General features: G+C 40.0%; 4 protein-coding genes across 5 annotated transcripts; 2 read left to right on the top strand and 2 right to left on the bottom strand.

Moving 5' to 3' along the window:
* Positions 1-604: 604 nt before the first annotated feature.
* On the bottom strand, positions 605-8,187 carry spint1a (serine peptidase inhibitor, Kunitz type 1 a). 2 transcript variants are annotated; one of them, XM_077731992.1, is made up of 13 exons: positions 7,785-8,187; positions 6,621-6,665; positions 6,420-6,512; positions 5,726-6,176; positions 4,841-4,998; positions 4,633-4,774; positions 2,809-2,976; positions 2,541-2,585; positions 2,304-2,432; positions 2,175-2,225; positions 1,943-2,113; positions 1,706-1,765; positions 605-1,301 (listed from the first exon to the last, which is right to left on the bottom strand). In XM_077731992.1, the coding sequence occupies exons 4-13, from the start codon at positions 6,114-6,116 to the stop codon at positions 1,117-1,119; spliced, it is 1,500 nt and encodes a 499-aa protein (XP_077588118.1). In that variant the 5' UTR covers positions 6,117-6,176; positions 6,420-6,512; positions 6,621-6,665; positions 7,785-8,187; the 3' UTR covers positions 605-1,116. The 2 variants fall into 2 exon arrangements, with proteins under 2 accessions (XP_077588118.1, XP_077588117.1); XM_077731991.1 differs by lacking the exons at positions 6,621-6,665; positions 7,785-8,187 and having other exon boundaries at positions 6,328-6,463.
* On the top strand, positions 7,816-10,975 carry ppp1r14d (protein phosphatase 1 regulatory inhibitor subunit 14D). Its single transcript, XM_077731996.1, has 4 exons — positions 7,816-8,222; positions 10,228-10,308; positions 10,486-10,518; positions 10,594-10,975. Exons 1-4 carry the CDS (start codon positions 8,043-8,045, stop codon positions 10,660-10,662), a joined length of 363 nt encoding a protein of 120 aa, XP_077588122.1. The 5' UTR covers positions 7,816-8,042; the 3' UTR covers positions 10,663-10,975.
* Positions 10,976-11,176: 201 nt separating this feature from the next.
* Positions 11,177-14,382, bottom strand: zfyve19 (zinc finger, FYVE domain containing 19). The gene is made up of 11 exons (XM_077731995.1): positions 14,209-14,382; positions 13,999-14,120; positions 13,716-13,769; positions 13,507-13,643; positions 13,277-13,419; positions 13,098-13,206; positions 12,724-12,942; positions 12,545-12,621; positions 12,333-12,434; positions 12,082-12,251; positions 11,177-11,885 (listed from the first exon to the last, which is right to left on the bottom strand). The coding sequence occupies exons 1-11, from the start codon at positions 14,260-14,262 to the stop codon at positions 11,807-11,809; spliced, it is 1,266 nt and encodes a 421-aa protein (XP_077588121.1). The 5' UTR covers positions 14,263-14,382; the 3' UTR covers positions 11,177-11,806.
* On the top strand, positions 14,350-18,727 carry bub1bb (BUB1 mitotic checkpoint serine/threonine kinase Bb). The gene is made up of 9 exons (XM_077731993.1): positions 14,350-14,515; positions 15,117-15,279; positions 15,364-15,423; positions 15,496-15,640; positions 15,717-15,913; positions 16,298-16,458; positions 16,563-16,762; positions 17,336-17,433; positions 17,745-18,727. Exons 2-9 carry the CDS (start codon positions 15,137-15,139, stop codon positions 18,028-18,030), a joined length of 1,290 nt encoding a protein of 429 aa, XP_077588119.1. The 5' UTR covers positions 14,350-14,515; positions 15,117-15,136; the 3' UTR covers positions 18,031-18,727.
* Positions 18,728-20,684: the final 1,957 nt, after the last annotated feature.

The following is a 20,684-nucleotide window of genomic DNA, read 5'->3' as shown; positions in this document are numbered from 1 at the left end:
GTGCTATTTTGGAAAGGGCAAGCAAAGGCGAGATGGTGAATAGACAAAACACAATCCAACGCTTACAATTACTTTTATGAGGGTCAGGTCAGCTTTAAGTTTGCTCCACAAAAGAATGAATTGAGTGAATCGTTTGGGCTTGATGGTAATTTATGTGAGGTTGATTAAAAAGAATAGGCTGATTTCGCATCTATACGGGAATGCTTCACTAAAAGGGGTTGGAGTTGAGACCATTTGAATTCGCCAAAGTCCCTTGAGCGTCTTTTGTTTATTTTTTAATAAAAGACAAACCTCACTCAACGGGAAGTAACCAGTAAACATACGAAGTCTACCATCTACTGGTCACATTAGGTAATGTCTGTTCGTAGAGGTTAAGGATGTTTCAATTACACACGTACTTGAATATAACAATTTCCCTTCAAAACCATGGCCTTTAAAGTCTTATAATTTCACAAGGCTCATGTAAAGAAACAACACTGTTATGAATGAATAAATTTAAATACAATATACCATACTGCAAGCAAGAAGTATGCACAAGATTCAAACTCCACAAGTTAAAGGTCTTTGGACAATGATGCTAAAAAGAGTACACTGCCCAAAAAAATGAGTTTGTTTTGTATTTATTTAGCATAGTTAAGAAAACATGTCAATTGACAGTACTAGTTAACTTTATTTAGGTATGAATTATAATGCGTGAAATTGTCATGCTAATTAAAAAACATTGAAACGCAAAATGGTGTTTCTTCTAAAAACTATTTAAACGAATATTTTGGATGATTCCTATTTCAATCAGAGTATCCAAGGAAACAAAGTAAAAAAAAAAGAAACTATCTGACAGGATATGTCACTTAGCCTTTTCCAAATGTAGACTTTGAAGTAACAGGAACGTGGAGAAATTAAGTCCAATATCTGGAGGTAATCGAAAAGGTGAAATGACTTAAATTCCCCGTCCAAATCTACAAAGGAAATGTTAGTTAACAAGACAAGGTTAAAACAAAATGAAAATACATCACATACACATGGCCTTTAAAACCATCACACATCCAAACACACACACACACACACACACAAACACAGCTCATCAGAGTCCGTTCAGTAAAAGACACAGATCTGGGGTCAGATGGGCTTGGTGGTACTGTTATAGACAAGATGCTCCCTGTCTTCCACGGTGGTCAGCGGCGCGTTGTTGACAGGCACGCGGTGGTGCTGTGACTTCTTCTTACCCTTCATGAAGCAATACAAGAGGATTCCCAAGAGGATGGCGATGGCGATAGCCAGGATGGCCGCTATTGCTATAACACCTGGACAAATTAAGGAGCCTTTATTTTAGATATGCTTTAATGCATGGCTGTCCAAAATATGTCCCACAAAAAATCTTATAGGCATTTTGTTGCATTTCTCAGCTTCAACACTAGATGGAAGGAGTAACTCAAACTGGAACTGCATTATTTCCAATTATTGTAAGAATTTCACTATTTTCTTTTACACGTTTATTTTTAATTCAATCTGATAAAGACTTATTTAATTGTGATTTATTTTTACTGTCAATGGACATTCTCTCTGTCCTGAAAATGTAGTTTTAATATAGACAACTGCTGCAAAGGTATAAGGTTCTTTGATTTTTCAGTAGCAGACACTTGGAGAATAAATGGATCAGAAACCCCTGCTTTATTGGAATTAAAAAAACAAGTGTGCAGTTGCCTACCTGTCTGACTGCCATCCACTTGGCGCTCAAACTCCTGTTTTCTTGCAAAGACGTCTTTTTCTGGAGGGGGGAAAAGAGATCAACACAACACAATTTGACTTCTGCTAAGCTAAAAAGACAATGGTCTGCTGTGTTTTGATGCAAATATCTCAACACTGTTTATATTTTTTCTTAAAACAACATTCGATGTTGCATTTCGTTAAATGAACTATGACAAACCATAAAGGTCTCACCCACCTGTCACCCCTTTGCAGAACTTCACACAGGTTTGCTTGGAGTCAAATCGGTTTTCGTTGCCCTGGCAACCACCATAGTTAAAGCGAAAGCAGTCTTGTTGGAGCGGATTGTAGTACCACTTGGTCAGGGTATCCCTGCAACTGCCAGTCTGCGGCGGCTCCGTGCAGCGCACTGTCAAAGACGCGGATTTTAAACCAAATTCTGACTTTCAACGACAAAACTTAAAACTCACCTTTTTGCTCATCCACTGGAATCTGGAGCAAAATCTGAAAGGTGTTGTCCACTGACATGCAATAAAACATATGAATTCAAGTCTGTGCTTCAACAAAGTGGAGAAAGAAAAAAAAAGAATAACTCTTACGGTCATTGCATTTTTGTTCATCAGAGCCATCGCTACACTGAGCCATTGAGTCACACTCCAAGCCTGGTTCCAAACAGCAGCCGTTTGCACAGGTGAACTGCTCGCCGGTGCACGCCACGCCGCATTTTTCTGTCAAGAAACACCGAAAAGGCATTTTAGCAATGACGCTTAACAGATTACAGCATCAATTTCTGAAGAGAGTTATTAAAAAAAAATAAAGTTGCGATTGCAGAATACCTTTATGATCCGGAAGTGGTAAAGTTCTCCCACTACCCCTTTTCTCTGAGGAAGTGTGGGAAAGAAAAAAAAAATTAGAAGCATCCTTCACACAACAAATACCGACATTAAAAAAAAGAGCAGTTTTTAAGAGACATATTTCAACGAATATTGTAAGCATCTATCAATACGCACAAGGAAATTGTGAAACTCAATGCAGGATATGGAAGGCGTGCTGGACTAAATAGCCATAGCCAACATGTATTTTGGGATTCTAAAGCTGACATACCTGTGCCATAGCATGCGTTAGTGCACTCGGCCTTGGAAAGATAGTTATTCAGGTTTTCCCTGCAGCCCCCAAACACGAACTCCTCACACTTTTCCGAAGCCCCGTTGTAGTGCCACCGAGGGAAAGCGCCACGGCACGGGCCCACCTTCTGCGGAGCCATGCAGTGATCTGTGGGAAGAACGGCAAATTGTTAGATGAAGCAAGAAGGGTCCAAATGTTTTTTTGCCGAGGGCCAATTTCAGGAAAATTAAAGTTCACGGTAGACAGAGGCTAAATAGACTGAAGTGTTAAGATGTTGTATAATTTCTAAATTTAATTTAGAAGTTTACTAATATGTACATGCGATTAAAAATCAGAATACACATTCATTTATACACTAAATTTTAAGCCACCTTTTCTCAATGTGTAACTAATGTAAATATGAGATTCACTGTACATCAGTCTTGAAGTTATTATCTCAAATCTTTAACCTGATCTTTGCTTTAGACTTTTCCCCAAGTCCATGAATTAAAAAAAAAGACTACACAATGCAGCATTGTGCAGAGACATCTATAAAATAGCACGACTGTGCGACAGTGTCGGTGACACAGAGTGACGTCGTATGTCTGTACATGGCTGAAAATGAGACACCAATACCAGTATGCATGCTAACGTTCTGTTTTGAAGTGAATGAATGTATTCAATGAGAGATTACAAACTTCCTCAAAACAAGGTATAACATTGTTTTTGTTGTACAAGATTGGCCAAATTGTTTGTTAGTGTGGAAAACAAAAATGAAAAAATAAAAATCTATATTGGATTAATTGATGTTTCAAAGAAAGATGGAATTTGGTGAAAATTAGGAGAAACATTGGAACATTTCTATTTCTTTCAGAGATTGACATCTGACATTATTCCACTTTGAGTAAATTATGTAAAAAATAGTCTAAACGGCATCCAATGAATTTGACTGGAGTGTTTCTTGTTGTCGAAAACTTTAACTGAAACCAGACCGACAGGTTTTGTTGAGTCGGGGGGTGGAGGGAGTGCAACAAGTACACTTTTCACTTCCGCTTCCAAAGAAAAACAAAGAAGGAACATTCTGGGCAATGTGTTGTTTTGTGATTAAATGACCTTTAGGTGGGGTTTCATGCCAAGGGAAACGACAATAAGGCGTGCCAATGGCAGGTTGCAGTTGTCTTATCTTTAGAGGGTTTCATCGTCATCACCGGGAGGAATTAGGTGGACGCGTCTTGACAAGTTTATCGCAATAAAAGAACAACAATGGCAGAACACCAGGCGGTCAGTTCCTTAGAAACAGGGAAATGCTGAGAAAGACACCGTAATGGGAATGTGAAGGATAAAAATACAGGTAGGCGAGGGAAAGAAATGTGCGTGAGGGTATTGACATGTCAACAAGTATGGTGACGGTCAGTGGAAAAAGTGGTTTAAAAGTTGATGACCCCACTTTGCAAAACAGACAATCACATGATGCGAAAAAAAATGGCTTTTATAATTTTTTTGCATATTTGCAGTCAAGTACTATATGTCAATAGCACTGTAAAATGCATATGGTGAGCTCAGGAAAACATGATTCCTTGAGAGCCATGCTCAGAATTTAAAAGTAAAAAAGAATGCATGCAGACGAATCTAATGAAGAAAAATTACGATTTAAAAAGGCTAAGAGCCATATACATCCATCAAAAGAGCCACATATGGCTCCCGAGCCATAGGTTCCCTCCCTACCCCTGTTCTTAAAGGTCAAATTAGAATTGAAAAGTCCACTTATGGTAACACTGGCTTTTCCAAAGGATGGAAAAATTGCAAATAGGATCGGATACTTACGTTCTGATTGTTCGGGGGTAAGAACCAGAACGGTGACCTTGGTGGAATCCGATTGGCCTATGGAGTCTGTGACAGTCAGCTGGAATTTGTACATCCCCGACGTCAAATTGGAGACGATAATCTGGTCGGGAAAGTTGGTTTTCTAAAGGGAAACAAAGCTTTAGTTATAATCGGGGCAAACTCCATAAAACGAGTCACGATGACGCACCTCAATGACAGCGTTGGGATAGTCTGTTAGCATAGTCCACATATAGGAGGTGATTTTTTGGTCATCTTTGCTTTCCACGCCATTCAGCGTCACTCGGTCCTGAGGTTGCACCACACGGTCCTGACCCCCGTTGGCCACGGGTGGGCGGTCAGTTTCCTCTGGAGTAAGACAAAAAGATAATGCAATGTAAACATTGATTGTAAATTCCCCAAAATCAAAAGGCAGTAACCTTGGAAATGCCCCAAAATCAGCAGAAAGGCACCAATGAACACAACACACGCTACACTAAGCACTCGGCATGTGCAAACATGTTACAATGGCGGTTTCTATTGTAGTTATGTATGGAATCAAAGTTGTGTCAAAAAAGTGTCAATAAAATTTGAAGCAAATTAACAAAATTCAAGCAGGCAAAGCCATCTGAAAAGTAAATTGAGATCCCCTCCAAAGTCCAATGTTCATATCGGGTGACTTTACTTGCTGTATAAATGTATGCATTCATTCATTTTCTGTACCACTTATCCTCACAAAGATCGCTGGGGTGCTGGAGCCTATCCAAGCCAACTATGGGCAGCAGGTGGGGGACATTTATTGATTCAAAATACATTTTTAAACCGTTTGTAACCTTATTTTGATGTTACAAAACTAAATTTGTTAAAAAAAGATGATTTAATCTTTTTCTTTTTAAATTACACTTACATGATTTTACTATTGTATTAGCTCTGTTCACATTGGAGTAAAACCCATTGGGGTATAATATTTTGATTCAGATTGGGCTTCAAATGCAAAAATATGAGATGCTAGAAAGTACACGTTGATACAGGTTATGAAGTGGAAAAATAAATTGCCTTACATTAGTAAAAAAAAAAAATATGAAAGTGGTCTTACTTGGTGGGACATCTACCTCCAGGTAGCTATCATAGACAGAGTCTAGGATGTAGTTGTAGTAGCCTTTCTTCCTGACAAAGCGACAAACATACTTTTTCTTGTAGAGACAGTCAAAAAGGAAGCATGATTTGATAGCGTCCTCTCCAAGACCCCCTTCCATGAAGGCCACATTGCACTTGGGCTCCTTGCAGCAGGCTTCCACGCAATCCCGATGGAGGCTCAGCTCGGGGGACGAAAGGAAGGTGGCCCCGTCTTTCACCGACTCATCGGCGTCCAGGACAAAATCCTCGCGGCCCTTTTTAAATTGAGCCGAACAGTCCTCGCCGCCCATCTGTCCGGAGACGCGACCCCAAAAAGCCAGAAACAGCAGCGCCATGCACGGGTACATCATGATGAAAAAGAATCAAATATAAAGTCTTAATCCAGGTTAAAAGCGGCGTCCTAGCGCCACCTGCGACGAAACCAAGGGCAATAATTAACGAGCTTGGTCTTCCTGGCAAGATCGGGCCGGCAACAGTCAACACGAAAGAGGCAGGTAAACTGTTTGAACGAAATAAAATTGCGCGATTGTTAAAAAAAAAAAGAAAAAAGTACAGCCAAACCTCCTCGTTCGTAACTTCGTCAGTAGAAGACTCCTAAATATTGATCTCTCTGAAGAATTATGGCGTGTGACGACACGGGCCAAATGACTCACCTTTCCCTCACCTGGATCAGTGAGACAGGAAGTGAAATTCCACCCGTGAACATGCCACGCCCTTATTTCTCTCCCCTGTCGCTCGCTCTCGCTCTAAAAAACAAAACATTCACAAAATAAGAGCAAATATCTATTCACAACATTCATAACAATTTCCAGTTTAGTATATTCATAATAATTCATAATAATCATAATGATTACCAGTTCAGGATGTCCCCAGTGGACTGAGTTAGGCTCCAGCACGCCCTAAGGTTGAACAAATAATATAATTAAATATAAACAAGAACAACAAAACATATACTTATGTTACTTATTTTAATTTTAGTTAGGTTTTCTCTTTGAATGTTCCATTTATTTTTTTTTAAGTATTAGAGTACACAATAGTTCTAATTCAATGTTGTTGTATTTCACCTGAGCTGGCCAAGGGAAGCGTATCTTTTCTCAATTACTCGTTAAAATATTTCAAACGTCATTTCGCATGTCTAAAATATTTGTGGCTGACTCATTGGTTGAGTCATGATTTACAGAACATCATGAAACTACAAAGGTGAAACCGGCAGATGTCAAGCAAAGTGTGATGTCACAAGTGCAAAAGGTTGCGTTAGAATTTACTAAATGTTGAAACGACACTGTCAAAGCGTTTTGAGTGTCTATACAAGTGTAAGTCCGTTAACCATTACCATCCAACTTGTAGCTTTTCATTTACATTTGGGTGAATGCAACAGAGCAAGCACTAGTATGCTACTACAGGCTGAAGGCTGCACTCTGCTGGCTAACCCATAACACACAGCAACAATGAGTCCAGGTTTAAATTGTAGGTTGTACTGCAAAAATCTGATTGGCTTTTGAAAACACCGATCCACCACAATAGTACATAAATGATCTTTTGAGGTACAATTTAAAAATAATGGACAATTGGTTAGCACATCAGTCTCACGATTCTAACATCTGTTCCATCTTAGTTTTGAATCTTTTTCTGTGTCATTTCTATGTTCTCCCCGGGCTTGCGTGGGTTCTCTCTGGGTACTCCGGTTTCCTTCCACATCCCCAAAACAGGTGTGCTATGCAAATTTCAGGCAAAATCCTCCCTGGCTTTGAATGATTGCAAATGTGTCTCCTTTTACCCAGCATTTGGCTGACCACCAATCCAGACTGCCTATAGTAGTTGGCTGGGATAGCCTCCAGCACCCCCCATGAACCTCATGTGGATAAGCAGTATGGAACACTCTTGGATAAGATTCTATTATTACAGTGTGTCAAAATCGGTGATAATGGGCCTTTATAAGATGCCGCCCGGGTCTTTATGGCTGTGACTGACCTATGCTCTTCCATCACCTGACACACACACTAACAACAAATACACACCCTGTTGTATAAGTGGCTTACAGGCAGGCACACAAGCGTATCTCGTTACCGTCGTCCTCTCGGCGCAGGCAGTGGGTGTTGCAAGAGGAGAGCTCCACCGAGAAAGAGAGAGAGAGAGGGACGAGCAGGGTGAGTCAGTGTTACAGTGGAGGCAGACGCGGAATACGAGGACGAAAGGAAATACTAATACGCAGCGATAGATGGGCCGTAGCCTTTGAGCCTGCGTTTTTGGGCCCTTCACCCCAGGCCGTGGCAGCCATGGCGTCAGAGGCCAACGCCCATTCCAGAGTGATGTTCCAGGCGGCGGGCAAAGTCGACCAAGCGGGTCACCGCAAGCTCGGCAAGCTGACCGTCAAGTACAACCGCAAGGATCTGCAGAGGCGGCTGGACATTGAAGAGTGGATAGATGAACAGCTGCACCTGCTCTTTGATTGTGAGGTAGGAGGGGGGTGGGGTTAGACATTAACAGCAATAACACTATATATAACAGGGATGTAAAACGTACGGCCCGTGGGATGGAAGGGCCTTGCTAGCAGTTGGTATGGTATGTACATGCTTTTATTTTTTTTGGACTCGGGTGCCGTAAAGCATTTTGTGAGTTGTTGCCAATTCGGCGTGTCATCTCAGCTGGGACAGGCTCCAGCACCCCTCCGTGAGGATCAGCGGTTCAGAAAATGAATGAATGTTTTTTAAATGTGTAAACAAGAGTAACCTGGAAATGTATTCAAAAGTAAACTGGTCCACCTGCTGTATACTAGGGATGTCCAAATTAAGGCCTGTTGCCCCATTTTTATTGGTCCATCATTGAACATGGCTCACACAAGAAGCTGAAATTCAGCCTGCATATTGTTGCATTTCTCAGCTTTAGTACTAGATGAAGCTTTTTTTTTTACTTCAACATTGGCTCTCCATTAGCTGGGGGTCAAAATCTGAAAAATACAATAGAATAGTTATTATTTAGTGGTTTAAAAAGAGGATTTGGATTCTTTATCAACCATCATAAACATGTACTTATACTTTTTTCATGGTCTCAAGGGACTGTTGGTTGGAAATTCCGTTTGGGGGCTTTTACCAACGGCCGCTTTGCATTGCTGTCTAAATTATTGAATCACATCTCTAATTTATGCAAGCGTTCCCTTGGCCAGCTTCTTTGCAAACTTCACACCTTTAGAGAAATAGTAAACCTTGCACAATATCACTTCAGTTATCCGAATAAATGTACACAACCCGCATTTAGGTCTGTATTTTAAAGCTGTCATCGGTGATTCATCCTACATTTATAAAGTGCATAAATCAATAAGAGCAAGTTAACTTCCATGAAAACGGACAGATAAAATTTCCGGTAATCCTTAGCCTTCATTTCCTCGCGTTGCTTTATTCATATATAGTCGTTTGTCTTATATATTGCTCACACTCGTGTATAATGGTTTTAATGCATTCCTGTGGGTTTAGTTTGATGATGCTTAAAGATGTGGTCTCTAACAGTGAAGGCAAAAAAAGAGCGACAAGTTGAACTCGCGTTGTCATTATCATTGGTGGCATTATGTTTCCTGTGCATGGTTTCCTGGGTAACAAGGAAGTTGGAAACAGTGGGTGGAGCTATACAATGTGGATTTTCCAGTGGATTATAAGATAAGATAAAAATGAAAATAAAACACCCACAGCAACTTCTTCATACAATTAAAATCCGAGAACATACTCCAAGCATCAGGCAGCCTGAGGTATAAATATAAACATAAAAACACTGACCTCATATTGCGGTTATTCAGCTATTATAGTCTTGGAACCTGTTAACTGTGAGGTATTACTGTACCTGGGGAAAAATGGGGAGAGTATGGCAAACTCCATACAGCAATGTCAGAACCCACCTGGGATTGAAACCCTCCATTTCAGAATTCACCATTAGGCAAAGTAGTGAAAGTAGAAAAAGAAAAAAGGAGCAGAGGCAAGCAGAACAGGATAACATGGGCTCTGGTCCGTCCTGGTAAGATACATCAATTAGAAGGGACACTGGGGACATGGCGGGAGGGTCCATGCACTCCAGCACTCAGCACTTCACATTGATTAGCTCTCTCATCATCCAGGGAACTGTCCAAGCGCAATCTTCTCCCACAATAAAACCTTTTCAACCGGAAAACATTGCGCTGGAAAAGCAAACTACCCTGTCAAAGGTGAGCGTATCTGCTGAGTCTGGATCGAAAGCTTCAACTCCCCTGAGAACAGACTTTAAGTTGTGAAGATGACATAATAGCTGATCCATTTCTTTTATAGCTTCGGTGGATGGTAATAATAATAATAATGAGGAGAAAAGGTGATAGTAAGAAGTGCAGTGGTGTTTTTGGTTCACAGGCACAGTGGAAATGTTGCCGCTCTATTTTACAATATTTTCCATCTGAGTGACTGCTCACTGGTTTGGAGAGTTATTTTACTTTGGCTCTTATAGGAAGATGACATCCCAGAGCTGGAGATTGACATAGACGAGCTCCTGGAGTTATCAGATGAGGGGCAAAGAATTCGAGTACAGGTAAGCCATGACATCAGGAGTGTCCAAAATGTTTTTTTTTTTTTGAGGGTCACTCTCTAAAATAAAACAAAGGGTGTGAGAACCCACCATTAATCGCAGTTTGGACACCAACCTGATGACTTCTGGATGCATGGTTGAGAAATATGTCATATTTTTTCTCTAATTTTCTGCTTTCAGGAGTTGATGCAGGAATGCAGGAAGCCAATTGAGGTGAAATGTTTAAAATATTCTCCAAAATATTATTTTAAATGATTTAAAAAAATGTTTTTAATTCATATTCCATAGGATTTTGTCAACGAACTGCTCTACAGGATAAAAGGACTACGCAAAATGTCGGGTTCTTTGAAGAAGTAGTTTTAGGTCAAATGAAGAATGGAGTTGCTTCCAATTTCTCATGTTTACCATTCGTATGCCTGTATGTGTGATGCATACCCTCAAGGTGTTTTTCCCCCCCTGACCCTTTCCCAGGACATTAACAAATGGACAGCAAAGCAACCGAACTAATAATTTGTGGACTGTTAAGATATCATGTCTCGCTCCAAGATATTATGCTCCCATGACAATATATTCCTCCAATTATTTTTCTGTACATTTCCGTTTGCCTGTTTCTGTACATATATTTTAATTAACGAGTGGCATATGACAATAAAATGAGACATTTTCAATATTTGGTCATGTTTGATACAACCAGAGATGATCTATTATGGGTTTTTTTGTGGGTTCTAAACCTCAAAAAATGATGCAATCAGGCCCCAATTTTCTCAGATCTGGGACATTATAATATAATATATAAGGATAGTATAATGCGTTCCATACACATTCAACTAATAAACTGATGCAGCTTTAACATGACAATTACACAATAAGATGGAAAGTCAGTTATTGAGATTTATTGGACAGTGTGGCGGTAAATTCCAAAGGGGATGTTGACATGTCAAGTTTAGGAGTAAACACAACAGAAATCATCATCATCAGGAAGGTCCATTAAGTGTACGTGGCTATTATGCCCTTCCATTTCCTGCCTCTGGCCTGTGTACAACATTGCCAGAAATGGCAAACACATTGCTAATGAGCTCCAGAAAAAGCATATTGGAGACCCAAGAGGAGCAAAATTATGGTTTCTCCTCAGTCAATTAGATTCTTGAAAAATGCTAATATATTACCAGATTAGAGTGGTCATTTGACAAGAATTAAGGCATGTGTTGAAGTATCACAAAATTCGATTTGTAATCTTGCGAAAGAAAAATTGCAATAATACTCGATTAATGAAAGTCGTTTTTTTGGCTAATTTTTACGTTGCGTGATCGAGAAAATGTGTAATATTAGTTTATGATTATTATATTAATATATACTGCTCTATAATTTATTATTATGTCAGTTTGGAATGTGAGAGATTCCTCACTTGATAATCAGATCAAAAGAACAACCTTTTGACTTTGCTTAAACTTTCCTGAAACTGCAAGGCATAAGTATATTTCGTACCGTTGAGTCATCGGCATCAGGACTTCCGTTTCTTTTTTGGTGCGGTGTAATTGCTTGTGCGATGCTCCTTCCTGTCATATTTATCGTGTCCTTCCCTAAGGATGAAAAAGGGTAGCAGAGATCATTCACAACACTAAATACTTAATAAGCACGCTGCTGCGTGGCAATATGGCAACAGCTTGCTTCGAATTTTTCTAGGTCAGGGGTGTCGGACTATGCTAAAGTTACGGTTTCTTCCAAGAGTCGAGCATGCATTTAAAAAAAAAAATCCTTGAATCCAAGTTATGCTACCTGAAACAGCGGTTACAATACAGGTCTCCATCACAGGTGTGACAGCGCAAAGTGGCGTCATGGTTACAGATGCAGCACCACGGGAGTTCATCATCATCACTGTCTGACGGCAGATGCCCCGAACTAATGGCCGCTGGTGGAGTCCGACCCTTGGCCGCTGGTTCTCGACCCTGTACAATAGATTAAAAAAAAAAAAAGTTATGATCGCAGAGAGCTGAGAAACTTACTGTGTTTGGGGTATTGTTTCATACAGGCTTCTTGGAGGGTTTTTTCTCCTGTGTGTTTTTCGGTCCTTTGTGTTCTCGAGGTATGTTGTAGCCGCTGGCTTCATCTAGCGCGGCTTCCTCCGAGAGCTGAACGGCAGATACGTCAATTACACCAAGCTTGCTACTGTTGGTAAGTGGTCTCAAAATCAATGAGTGTTATATTATATGAAAGTGGCATCGGAGTACCCGCTACTTACCTGCTTTAATACCCTCATTATGGCTTCATCTTCTGTTTCCTCATCACTATTAGGACTTTGGAAATCTTCCATCGTAACTAAAAGAGACATAGTTGTTTTCAAGAAAAGTGCACACATCTTTAGGTTTGCAGAAGCTTCAAAGTTAAAATCCTACTTAAATAAAGGTTTACAGTTCAAACCTTTGTCTGGGTCCTGGCCTTTCATCTGGGCCAGCCTCTTGGCCACCTTGAGGATTTCTTCTGTGGTATTATGATCCCTTTTCAACTCTGCTTGGGCCTCTTCCAACAAATGTGCCGCCTCCTTTCCAAGCTGCTTATTTGAGTCTTGGTTTTCATCCATATTGTCCTCTAGCGACCGGTCCTGCCCTTTGTTAAGATCATTCATTGGTCCGTCGTTACCTGTCATGAAACTATCATCAGATACACTGTACTTCATCAAATCATATTTAATTGGAGAAAAGGTCTTTATTTTGTAAGAATTCAAAAAAAGTGTCCCAAATATGAGAAGCTACAATTTCTTGGTAAAATTTGCTTTGTCACATGTGTTTACTTACTGCATCCAGGATTTTCAAACTGGTCGTCAATGGCAACTTCATCTGTCATCTGAGTGAGTAGATCATTTGCTTGCTCAGTCTGGGTCCTCCTATCTGGAGGTTGATGGAACTAAAAACAGTAACACAATAAGACAAATAAATACATGTATGTCATTTATAACAAGACGGGTAGACCTCACAGGTCGGGGAGCTTGAGAAGGAGGAATTTGGCCCTTCAAAGCTGCTAAGCGATCTTCCATATCCTGTGAAGATGGAACGGGCTTGCTAGGAGCTTGCAGGGCAGCGAGGCGAGTTTCAATCTCTTTTTCAGAAGGTATGGACTCTGTACAGGAGATAAAAGACGCATCATATACATTAAAAAAAGTCATCATGTTATCTGTCCTTGATTGGAAATCGGAAATGATAATACTTAGTGGTGTATCTTCTTTCAGCTTTTGAAGCCTGTCAGCAAGTGCCTGATCCACCTCACTTAGACCTTTCGGAGTGGGGAGACCTTCTTGAGAGTGGACGCTCCCTGGCTGTTTGGCTTCAAATGCAGCAACTCGTCTGTAGAGCGATTGCTTTAAGAAAATGCATTTCCAGGAAATAATTTGCTTTACAGACAAGGCGAGAACTCACTTTTTGTAGTTTTGAGGGGGAGACCATCTTCCTGTGTCGTCTTGAGTACTCCCACTGTGTATAGTGATGCAAAATCAGAAGTTCAGACTAGAGATGGTGCAGATCCAATCATGTAATTGGAAATCTGACATGATTATGTCCTTTTCAGGGCATGGGAATTGGGTAAAAAAATAAAAATAAAAAGGTGCAGAGCCACAAAATCGGGAGATGCAGACATGCTGATCGGGACATCCCTAGTTTAGACACAGAGCAGGTGCAATTGACATTCACTTGAATGAAATACCTTGTCAGATGAGCATGGCATTGCTTGCAGATCTTCTGCTGGGCGTTGCCATAACGCGGCAGCACAGCATTAAAAGTCAAGCAGCTCGAGCAGAAAGATCGGCCACAGTTTTTACAACCAAGCTAGAAAAAAACGTCAATAAATATTAGACACTATGACAAAAAGTGATCTGTCAAAAAAAATTGCCAAACAGAAAAACACCTTACTTACCTCTTTTTTAAAGACACCAAACTTGGAGGTACAACAATAACAACGATTATCCATGCCTCTCAGTTACTGGTTGATGAAAGTACCGCGGAACCCACTACCTCGGTGAGGCGATACGACTTTTAAGGTAATAATATAACTGTTGTCATCATCCGAACCAGGAAGAGTTCAGGAAACTGTCATATTACGTCATATTGTGTTTTTTGATTCCTCCAATGGGCTTTCAATAAAGCAGTCAGCGGTTCTTGTTCAAAACAGTAACGGCGATTGCTTTAAAGAGAAGCTTTAGATTCGACCCACGAGACATTTGGTGAGTGTTAACCCCAACTTTTGCTTAACGGATCACATTTACTGATCACATTTCAATAGAAACTGCAGCGTTTATAAAAGTCTAACGTTTTTACCCCGCTAATGTATCACATTCTGTGCATGCAGTTTTTCTTAGTGAGCCTTCAACTGCAAGATATGTTTGCACATTGCAAAACGCTCAATTTGTCGTTTGTCGCTCAAATCGCCAGTGGTTTTTATCTCAAACTCATTATGAGGGATGTCCCCGATCAGAAATCGGATGGGAGTTTATCGGAAAACGGGTAAAATGTTTTGATGTGGCAGTTAATGGGTTAAGTAACAAAACGATCCATAAGTATAATACAAGAATGTATAGTTATACAGGCTATTTTAGCACTATTCGATCAAACCTTGAAGTAAGAAAACGTTAATGTCCAACATATCACAGCTAAAAAGCAATTCAACATTAAAGCCATGTGAGACGCCTATTGCCGTCAATGGCAGACAAGGAGTTAATACTTTTAAATAAATAAATGCATTGTCTTTTTTTTTTTTTTACCTGATTCCGATCCTCTAAGAATGACGTGATGGGGCCTGATTTCTGCACGTCTCTTTACGTTTAGGTGACCAGTCGTTTTGAAGAATGGCAGAAGGTGGGGATGTGGAATGGGAGCTCTGCAAAGAGAACATTCAACCTTTGAGACGGGGGAGAAATATGTCATCCCTGCTACAGGCGATCAGTCACAGCAAAGATGGCCTAAACCCTGCAATCCTCCAACAGAGACAGTATGAATGCCTTGAAGGAGCTTAGAAATATTTTTTTGTCAAAGTATTATAAAGATAGTGAATGGTACACTGCATCTTTTACAGGGCTTTTGAGTCTGAATTACGTCTTTACGAGGGGGACGACCCGCTTGACGTTTGGGATAGGTGTGTGCATTACAGTGAGTGGAGATGGGATCACAAATGCCTTATTTAACTGTCCTTTTCGGTGGCAAACAGGTACATCAAATGGACAGAACAAATGTTTCCTCAGGGGGGAACAGAAAGCAATCTCAGCACGTTGTTGGAGCAAGCCGTGATGCGTTATGTGGACCAAACTAAATATCACGACGATGCCCGCTACGTTGACCTCTGGATCAAATATGTATGTTTTTTTTTTTTTTGGATGTTTACTATCAAAGTTGTCTTTTACTGTCATATTAAAATGGTGTGTTTGTTAGGCGGAGAACTGCTTGGAGCGCTTGGATATTTATAGATACATGAAAGCCCAAGGAATAGGGACCAACAGAGCGGCTTTCTACATTGCCTGGGCCGAGGAGCATGAGAACCGTGGCGAATTCCTCAAAGCCGACTTGACCTTCCAGGAAGGAATCAAGATATTTGCCCAGCCTCTTGACAAGCTACACCAGTTTCACAAGTGAGTATCTGGCCACTATTATGTCATGTACTTGCTTTGAATGTGATGTAAATGACACTTTCTATGTCGTTTGACTCCTGATCCGATTTTTTCAAGATATTTTTTGCCAATTCAGCAACCATATTCTTAAAACAGAACAGTAAATGACTATGTATATTTTTTTGCACTTACAGGAGCCCTCTGGTACTTAGAAAATGCTCTGTTTACGTACAAATATTACACGGTGCTCCATTACTAAACCCAGACGTGATCTGGAATGCAGTCAAGAAAAAATAATGATTGGGTTCTTCGAATATTTTTTTTAGATTTTTGAGTATTAACATGTTGAACCCCTTAATTGTGTGCAAAAACTTGAACGTGATGACAAATATTTTGTGTTATTAGGATGCTGCAGGCTCGTGTGTCGCGGGAAGCAATTAAAAAAGTGGACGAAAGCGATAGTGATGAAGAGCCCAACCAACCTGAGAGAGTTTCTCTTGCTGAGCTCAAAGCGCGAGGGAAGAAGGGCATTGTTCCTATCGTCAGGACTGGACCTGCAATAAAAAGTAAGTACATAAGTAAAAAACCCATTGGAAGACAATATGTAGACCAGAAAGTTCTGCATGTGAGGAGAGTGTAAACCAAGTAGTAAACATTGCAATGTGTGTAGGTGTTCCAAGAGGCCTGAATTTCCGTGCTGGTCCAATTGGCGAACGCAGTAGTCATGCCAGTAACAGTAAATTGATGATCTACGATGAGAACGAGGCAGGCGCCGGTCCTTCGGAGGCCAAATTTGAGCCTTGGTTGGCTCCCCCTACTTCCAGAGCCAAGGAGAATGAGAAAAAGGTGGAAAAATGGTGCAATGTCAAGGTAAAGTCAAATGTTACTTCATTTTGATGAATTTTGAATGAAATGTACCATACCTGTCAACTGGTACGTTCTCGCCGTAATTGGTACAACTGAAAGCCCATTTTTATATTGGTACGCTGTACACATGAAAATGGTACGCTAAACGGTGATTTTGAGAAAAAAAAATAAATTAAGGCACTTTCTAGCCATTTTTCACCATCCGCCATTGTTTCTTCCCGGAAACGCATGTCTGCCAAGTGATATATGTACCGGCGCCTCTGATTGGCTAAAAAACGCATGTCTGCCAAGTGATATATGTACCGGCGCCTCTGATTGGCTAAAAAAAAAAGATCATGATAAACATTTCGTTTTGTAACACTTTCACCATGTGATTTCCGTTTCCTGTTCCCTTGTTTATGTTTACTTTCATTTTCACTTGTTGTTCGTGATTTTTTACAAAAAAGTAAAGTGGTAAGATTTTCCATGTATTTATACATATATGTAAGGGCGAAAACAAAATTTGGTAAGATCACAAATGGTTCGAGGTTGACAGGTATGATGTACTCACCTTTCCATTGTTTTTTGACATCCAAGATGCAGCAGAAGTCCGCGTCTGGAAGAACAATGGCTCTGCCTCCTCTGAAACCCACTTTTCAGCCATTTGTCGATGAGTCAGAAGAGACTCCTAAGATGTGAGTGATCTGTTGGGGAAGAAAATGAGAATGTAATTCACATTGCTAATTTAATATGAGGAATATATCTTTAAAAGGTCATTGATTTGACGTGAGGTCAACATTCAAGCATTAGCAGAGAGGACATTGTAGTGTCATCTGGTGTTGAAATAGCAGATTGCAATCTCGTACCAATTACAAGATGGCGAATATTGCATTGGCCTTCTTAGGAACGGCTTGATACTTAAACTACTGTAATGCACAATTCTAAATTAAAATGAACACTGACATATTTATATAAATATAAACTATACATATATACTCTTTCTCAGGATGACGCACAAGATCATCCCGTCAGTGAACAACATTTTGTCGGCACGCAAGCCCCACAGAGACGAAACTCCTATGAAAAGGTTGCTGGAGCAACGCCATGCGCCGACTGACGACCAACCGGCTAAAGAGGTCGAACAATGCATGTACTGTAAAGATCTTCTCTTTGGCGGCACTACCGAATTCAGCTTTGAAGAACTACGTGCCGAGCTCTACTTCAAGAAGAAGAACTCGCAGGTGGCCGTCAACCCTGCCAAGTCGGAGGCGACTGACCCCGAAAAGAAATAAAACTTAAATTCTCCAATGCTCCAAAATGACAAACAAACTACCTTTTTAAAAAATTGTAGCTCTTTATCCAGTTAAGGTAATTGGGGTTGGATTACTTGTGGAAACATACCATAATAAATAAATACACAAAATCTAAAGGATATTAATAGTAAAAGGAAAACTTTTGCAGTTTCAGTTCAGAGTTAAAATCTATTTGTTCAAAATTTGCTACTCGATCGTTACTTATGGACGGGGCACAATAAAACTAAGTACTGTAGTGTATATTATTGTTATATTCCAGGGATACATCCATTCTCAAAGTCCGATTTTTTTTCTTTTGTATTGAGGCTGTTTAATTACATACTGGAGTTGAGGACTTATCGTTCGTTGCCTATAGGTTCAGAGTTAGCCAGCAGAGGTATATGGGTGACCATTGTTTATTTGGAACTTGTTTAGTGTTTATTTTAGGGCATCCTCCATTGTCATTTGTGTTTGCTCATCTTTAGGTTCCAGTAAATTCAGATGTCGAATGCTAAAAATGCCAAGAATGTAACTGTTTTAGCCTGAGGTAAACTGTACTGTTTACTGGTTCAGCTTCTAACATTATACATTTATTTGTGTGAACTGTTCCATATACCTTCTCTTCTTTTTTTATGTATATATGTTGTTTCTGTTTTACAACTGTCCCACCTTAAATAAAACTGACAATTGACAAGTACTTTGTATCACAATTACTTTCATACATGATCTAGTGAAGCTATCAATTCATTGTGGCAGCCTAGATGGCAGACATAAAGAATGAAAGCGTAAGTACGACGTGGCCCGCAACAAAAAAAAAAAAAAAAGACTTGACGCCCCTGCTGTCTCGCACGTGCAACATTGGAGACTTTAATCACATAGTGGAAAAATGACTTCAGCCAAGACCCTCTCAACTAGTGCGTTAGCAAACTGTCTACATTCAATTTTTTTGTCTGGGAAAGCTGAGAGCAGCTGAAATTCTCTGATAAATGATGTGAAACATGATGCAGTGCCACGGTAGCAACACAGCGTAACCACGTTATAATCTACAGCTTGCTTTTTGACAGGACTTATTAAAAGCTCATCCCGAGATAGAAAGCCAGCAAGCAGGCGGTGAGTGCCATAAAATGGAAAATCTATAACGACTTCTACTGCAAAGTAGGAAAATAGCGCAAACAGGCCCTCGGAGCATTTTTTATTTTTTTTTGTCCTCAGCTCTTACTTTGAAAGACAAGTGCATTCATGTTCTGCAGGCCATGTAGCTTTTAACCTAGTTTTTTTCCTCCACTCTGTTACATTTTTAGAATTCACAAGTACATATTTTATCAGAGAGGAGAAAAGAACTGCACTGGGTTGATTTGCTTAGGGAGAAAAAACATGGAAAATTTAGCGGCATATTATTAGAGTAATTTATAGGTATAGTTTCTATATAAGAAAAGAGAAGTAATATAGAATAAGGAATTTGTGTGTTGTTGTGTTTTTTTGTCCTCTTAATCTTAAAAAATAAACTTTGCATCAGGGCTTGGCATGGGGGACTAGTGGTTAGCATGTCTGCCTCACAGTTCTGAAATCGAGAGCTCAATCCCCAGTGAGTCCATTTAAATTTTTAACACAAATGTAAAATAAAATCATTTTGGCACTGCTACCCTTCCCAAAACCCGAGTCTAGATTGTTCCAGATGACATGAAACTTCATAATTTAAGTCTGTTAGGGGACCACCACCAACATTGCAAGTATGTATGCCCCAAATCCGGCTTCTCTGCTGGCACTTTCTGCATGACTTGACCTTAATGCATTTTCCTGCTTTGCTCATCTTAGTGACTCTATAAATTATTCAGGAAATTGTGGTGAAAGGTGCAGCCATTGTTTCTTTTAACCAATGGTGTCAAACATAGGGCGCCCGGGCCAGAATCGGTTCAGCCTGATTTTGTAATTCACATATACACTTATTTTTCTGACGGTTGCGCTGTAGAAGTATAATTTTGTGAGTTCTGTGATGGAGCCCGCAAACTATTGCACTTTGGTCCATTTTAAAAAAAAATCTGGAGCCATGTTTGTTTTTTTGCCTCCTGCAGTCAAAAGTGTAGCGTTGCCAATGAGTTGAAAAGGAAGCTCACCCTGAAAGACTTTTCTTTTCAGGTCACCCTCCACCTTTTTTTCCCTTTTTATAGGACGGTTCCACCATCTGCCAACCCTGACCCTGTTATTCCATGGATAATACATTTGAGTGAACAGCAGCACAGTAGGTGAAGGCAGGTCCCTTAAGTTCTTATGTCACCTGCATTATGTGTAAAGGAGACAACATGGTGGAGGGTGTAAGGTATCCCAGGTGTCTTCTTACAGTCATGGGATACCATAGGCAACTAAAAAGAAGGTTCAAAAAAATAATTCATTTGAATTTGTTGTTATTGTTGTTGATTTTGCTCCAAATGAAATTTAGCAAGGCATTATTCAATAGATTATGCTGTGAAAAATGGTGACTATTTTGGTCGATTAAAATAAACATTTTTGGGTCATGTAAGCCACAGAAAATGTTAATATTGTGGTTTTTTAAATGATTAATCAATATTTTTCTATTCCATTGACATATTTATTCATTCAATTTCCAAGCCACTTAGCCTCATGCAGTTCGCAGGGATGCTGGAGTCTATCCTAGC

Source organism: Stigmatopora nigra, chromosome 13 (genome assembly GCF_051989575.1).
Source record: "Stigmatopora nigra isolate UIUO_SnigA chromosome 13, RoL_Snig_1.1, whole genome shotgun sequence".
In the NCBI taxonomy this organism is placed as follows: domain Eukaryota; kingdom Metazoa; phylum Chordata; class Actinopteri; order Syngnathiformes; family Syngnathidae; genus Stigmatopora; species Stigmatopora nigra.
Note: the sequence above shows the minus strand (reverse complement) of the source record. Positions and strands in the feature narration are given on the sequence as shown.

Excerpts from the sequence above, each read along its gene's own strand:
- spint1a (XM_077731992.1), bottom strand. The coding sequence starts at position 6,116 with ATGATGTACCCGTGCATGGCGCTGCTGTTTCTGGCTTTTTGGGGTCGC. Across the intron at positions 4,775-4,840 it reads ATCCCAACGCTGTCATTGAG|AAAACCAACTTTCCCGACCA; the intron begins GTGCGTCATCGT and ends GTTTCCCTTTAG. Across the intron at positions 2,114-2,174 it reads TCCAGTGGATGAGCAAAAAG|TGCGCTGCACGGAGCCGCCG; the intron begins GTGAGTTTTAAG and ends CGTCTTTGACAG.
- ppp1r14d (XM_077731996.1), top strand. The coding sequence starts at position 8,043 with ATGGCGTCAGAGGCCAACGCCCATTCCAGAGTGATGTTCCAGGCGGCG. Across the intron at positions 10,309-10,485 it reads GGCAAAGAATTCGAGTACAG|GAGTTGATGCAGGAATGCAG; the intron begins GTAAGCCATGAC and ends TTCTGCTTTCAG. Across the intron at positions 10,519-10,593 it reads AATGCAGGAAGCCAATTGAG|GATTTTGTCAACGAACTGCT; the intron begins GTGAAATGTTTA and ends CATATTCCATAG.
- zfyve19 (XM_077731995.1), bottom strand. The coding sequence starts at position 14,262 with ATGGATAATCGTTGTTATTGTTGTACCTCCAAGTTTGGTGTCTTTAAA. Across the intron at positions 13,644-13,715 it reads CCCCCTCAAAACTACAAAAA|ACGAGTTGCTGCATTTGAAG; the intron begins GTGAGTTCTCGC and ends ATCGCTCTACAG. Across the intron at positions 12,435-12,544 it reads TAATGAGGGTATTAAAGCAG|CTCTCGGAGGAAGCCGCGCT; the intron begins GTAAGTAGCGGG and ends TCTGCCGTTCAG.
- bub1bb (XM_077731993.1), top strand. The coding sequence starts at position 15,137 with ATGGCAGAAGGTGGGGATGTGGAATGGGAGCTCTGCAAAGAGAACATT. Across the intron at positions 15,914-16,297 it reads AAGCTACACCAGTTTCACAA|GATGCTGCAGGCTCGTGTGT; the intron begins GTGAGTATCTGG and ends TTGTGTTATTAG. Across the intron at positions 17,434-17,744 it reads TCAGAAGAGACTCCTAAGAT|GATGACGCACAAGATCATCC; the intron begins GTGAGTGATCTG and ends ACTCTTTCTCAG.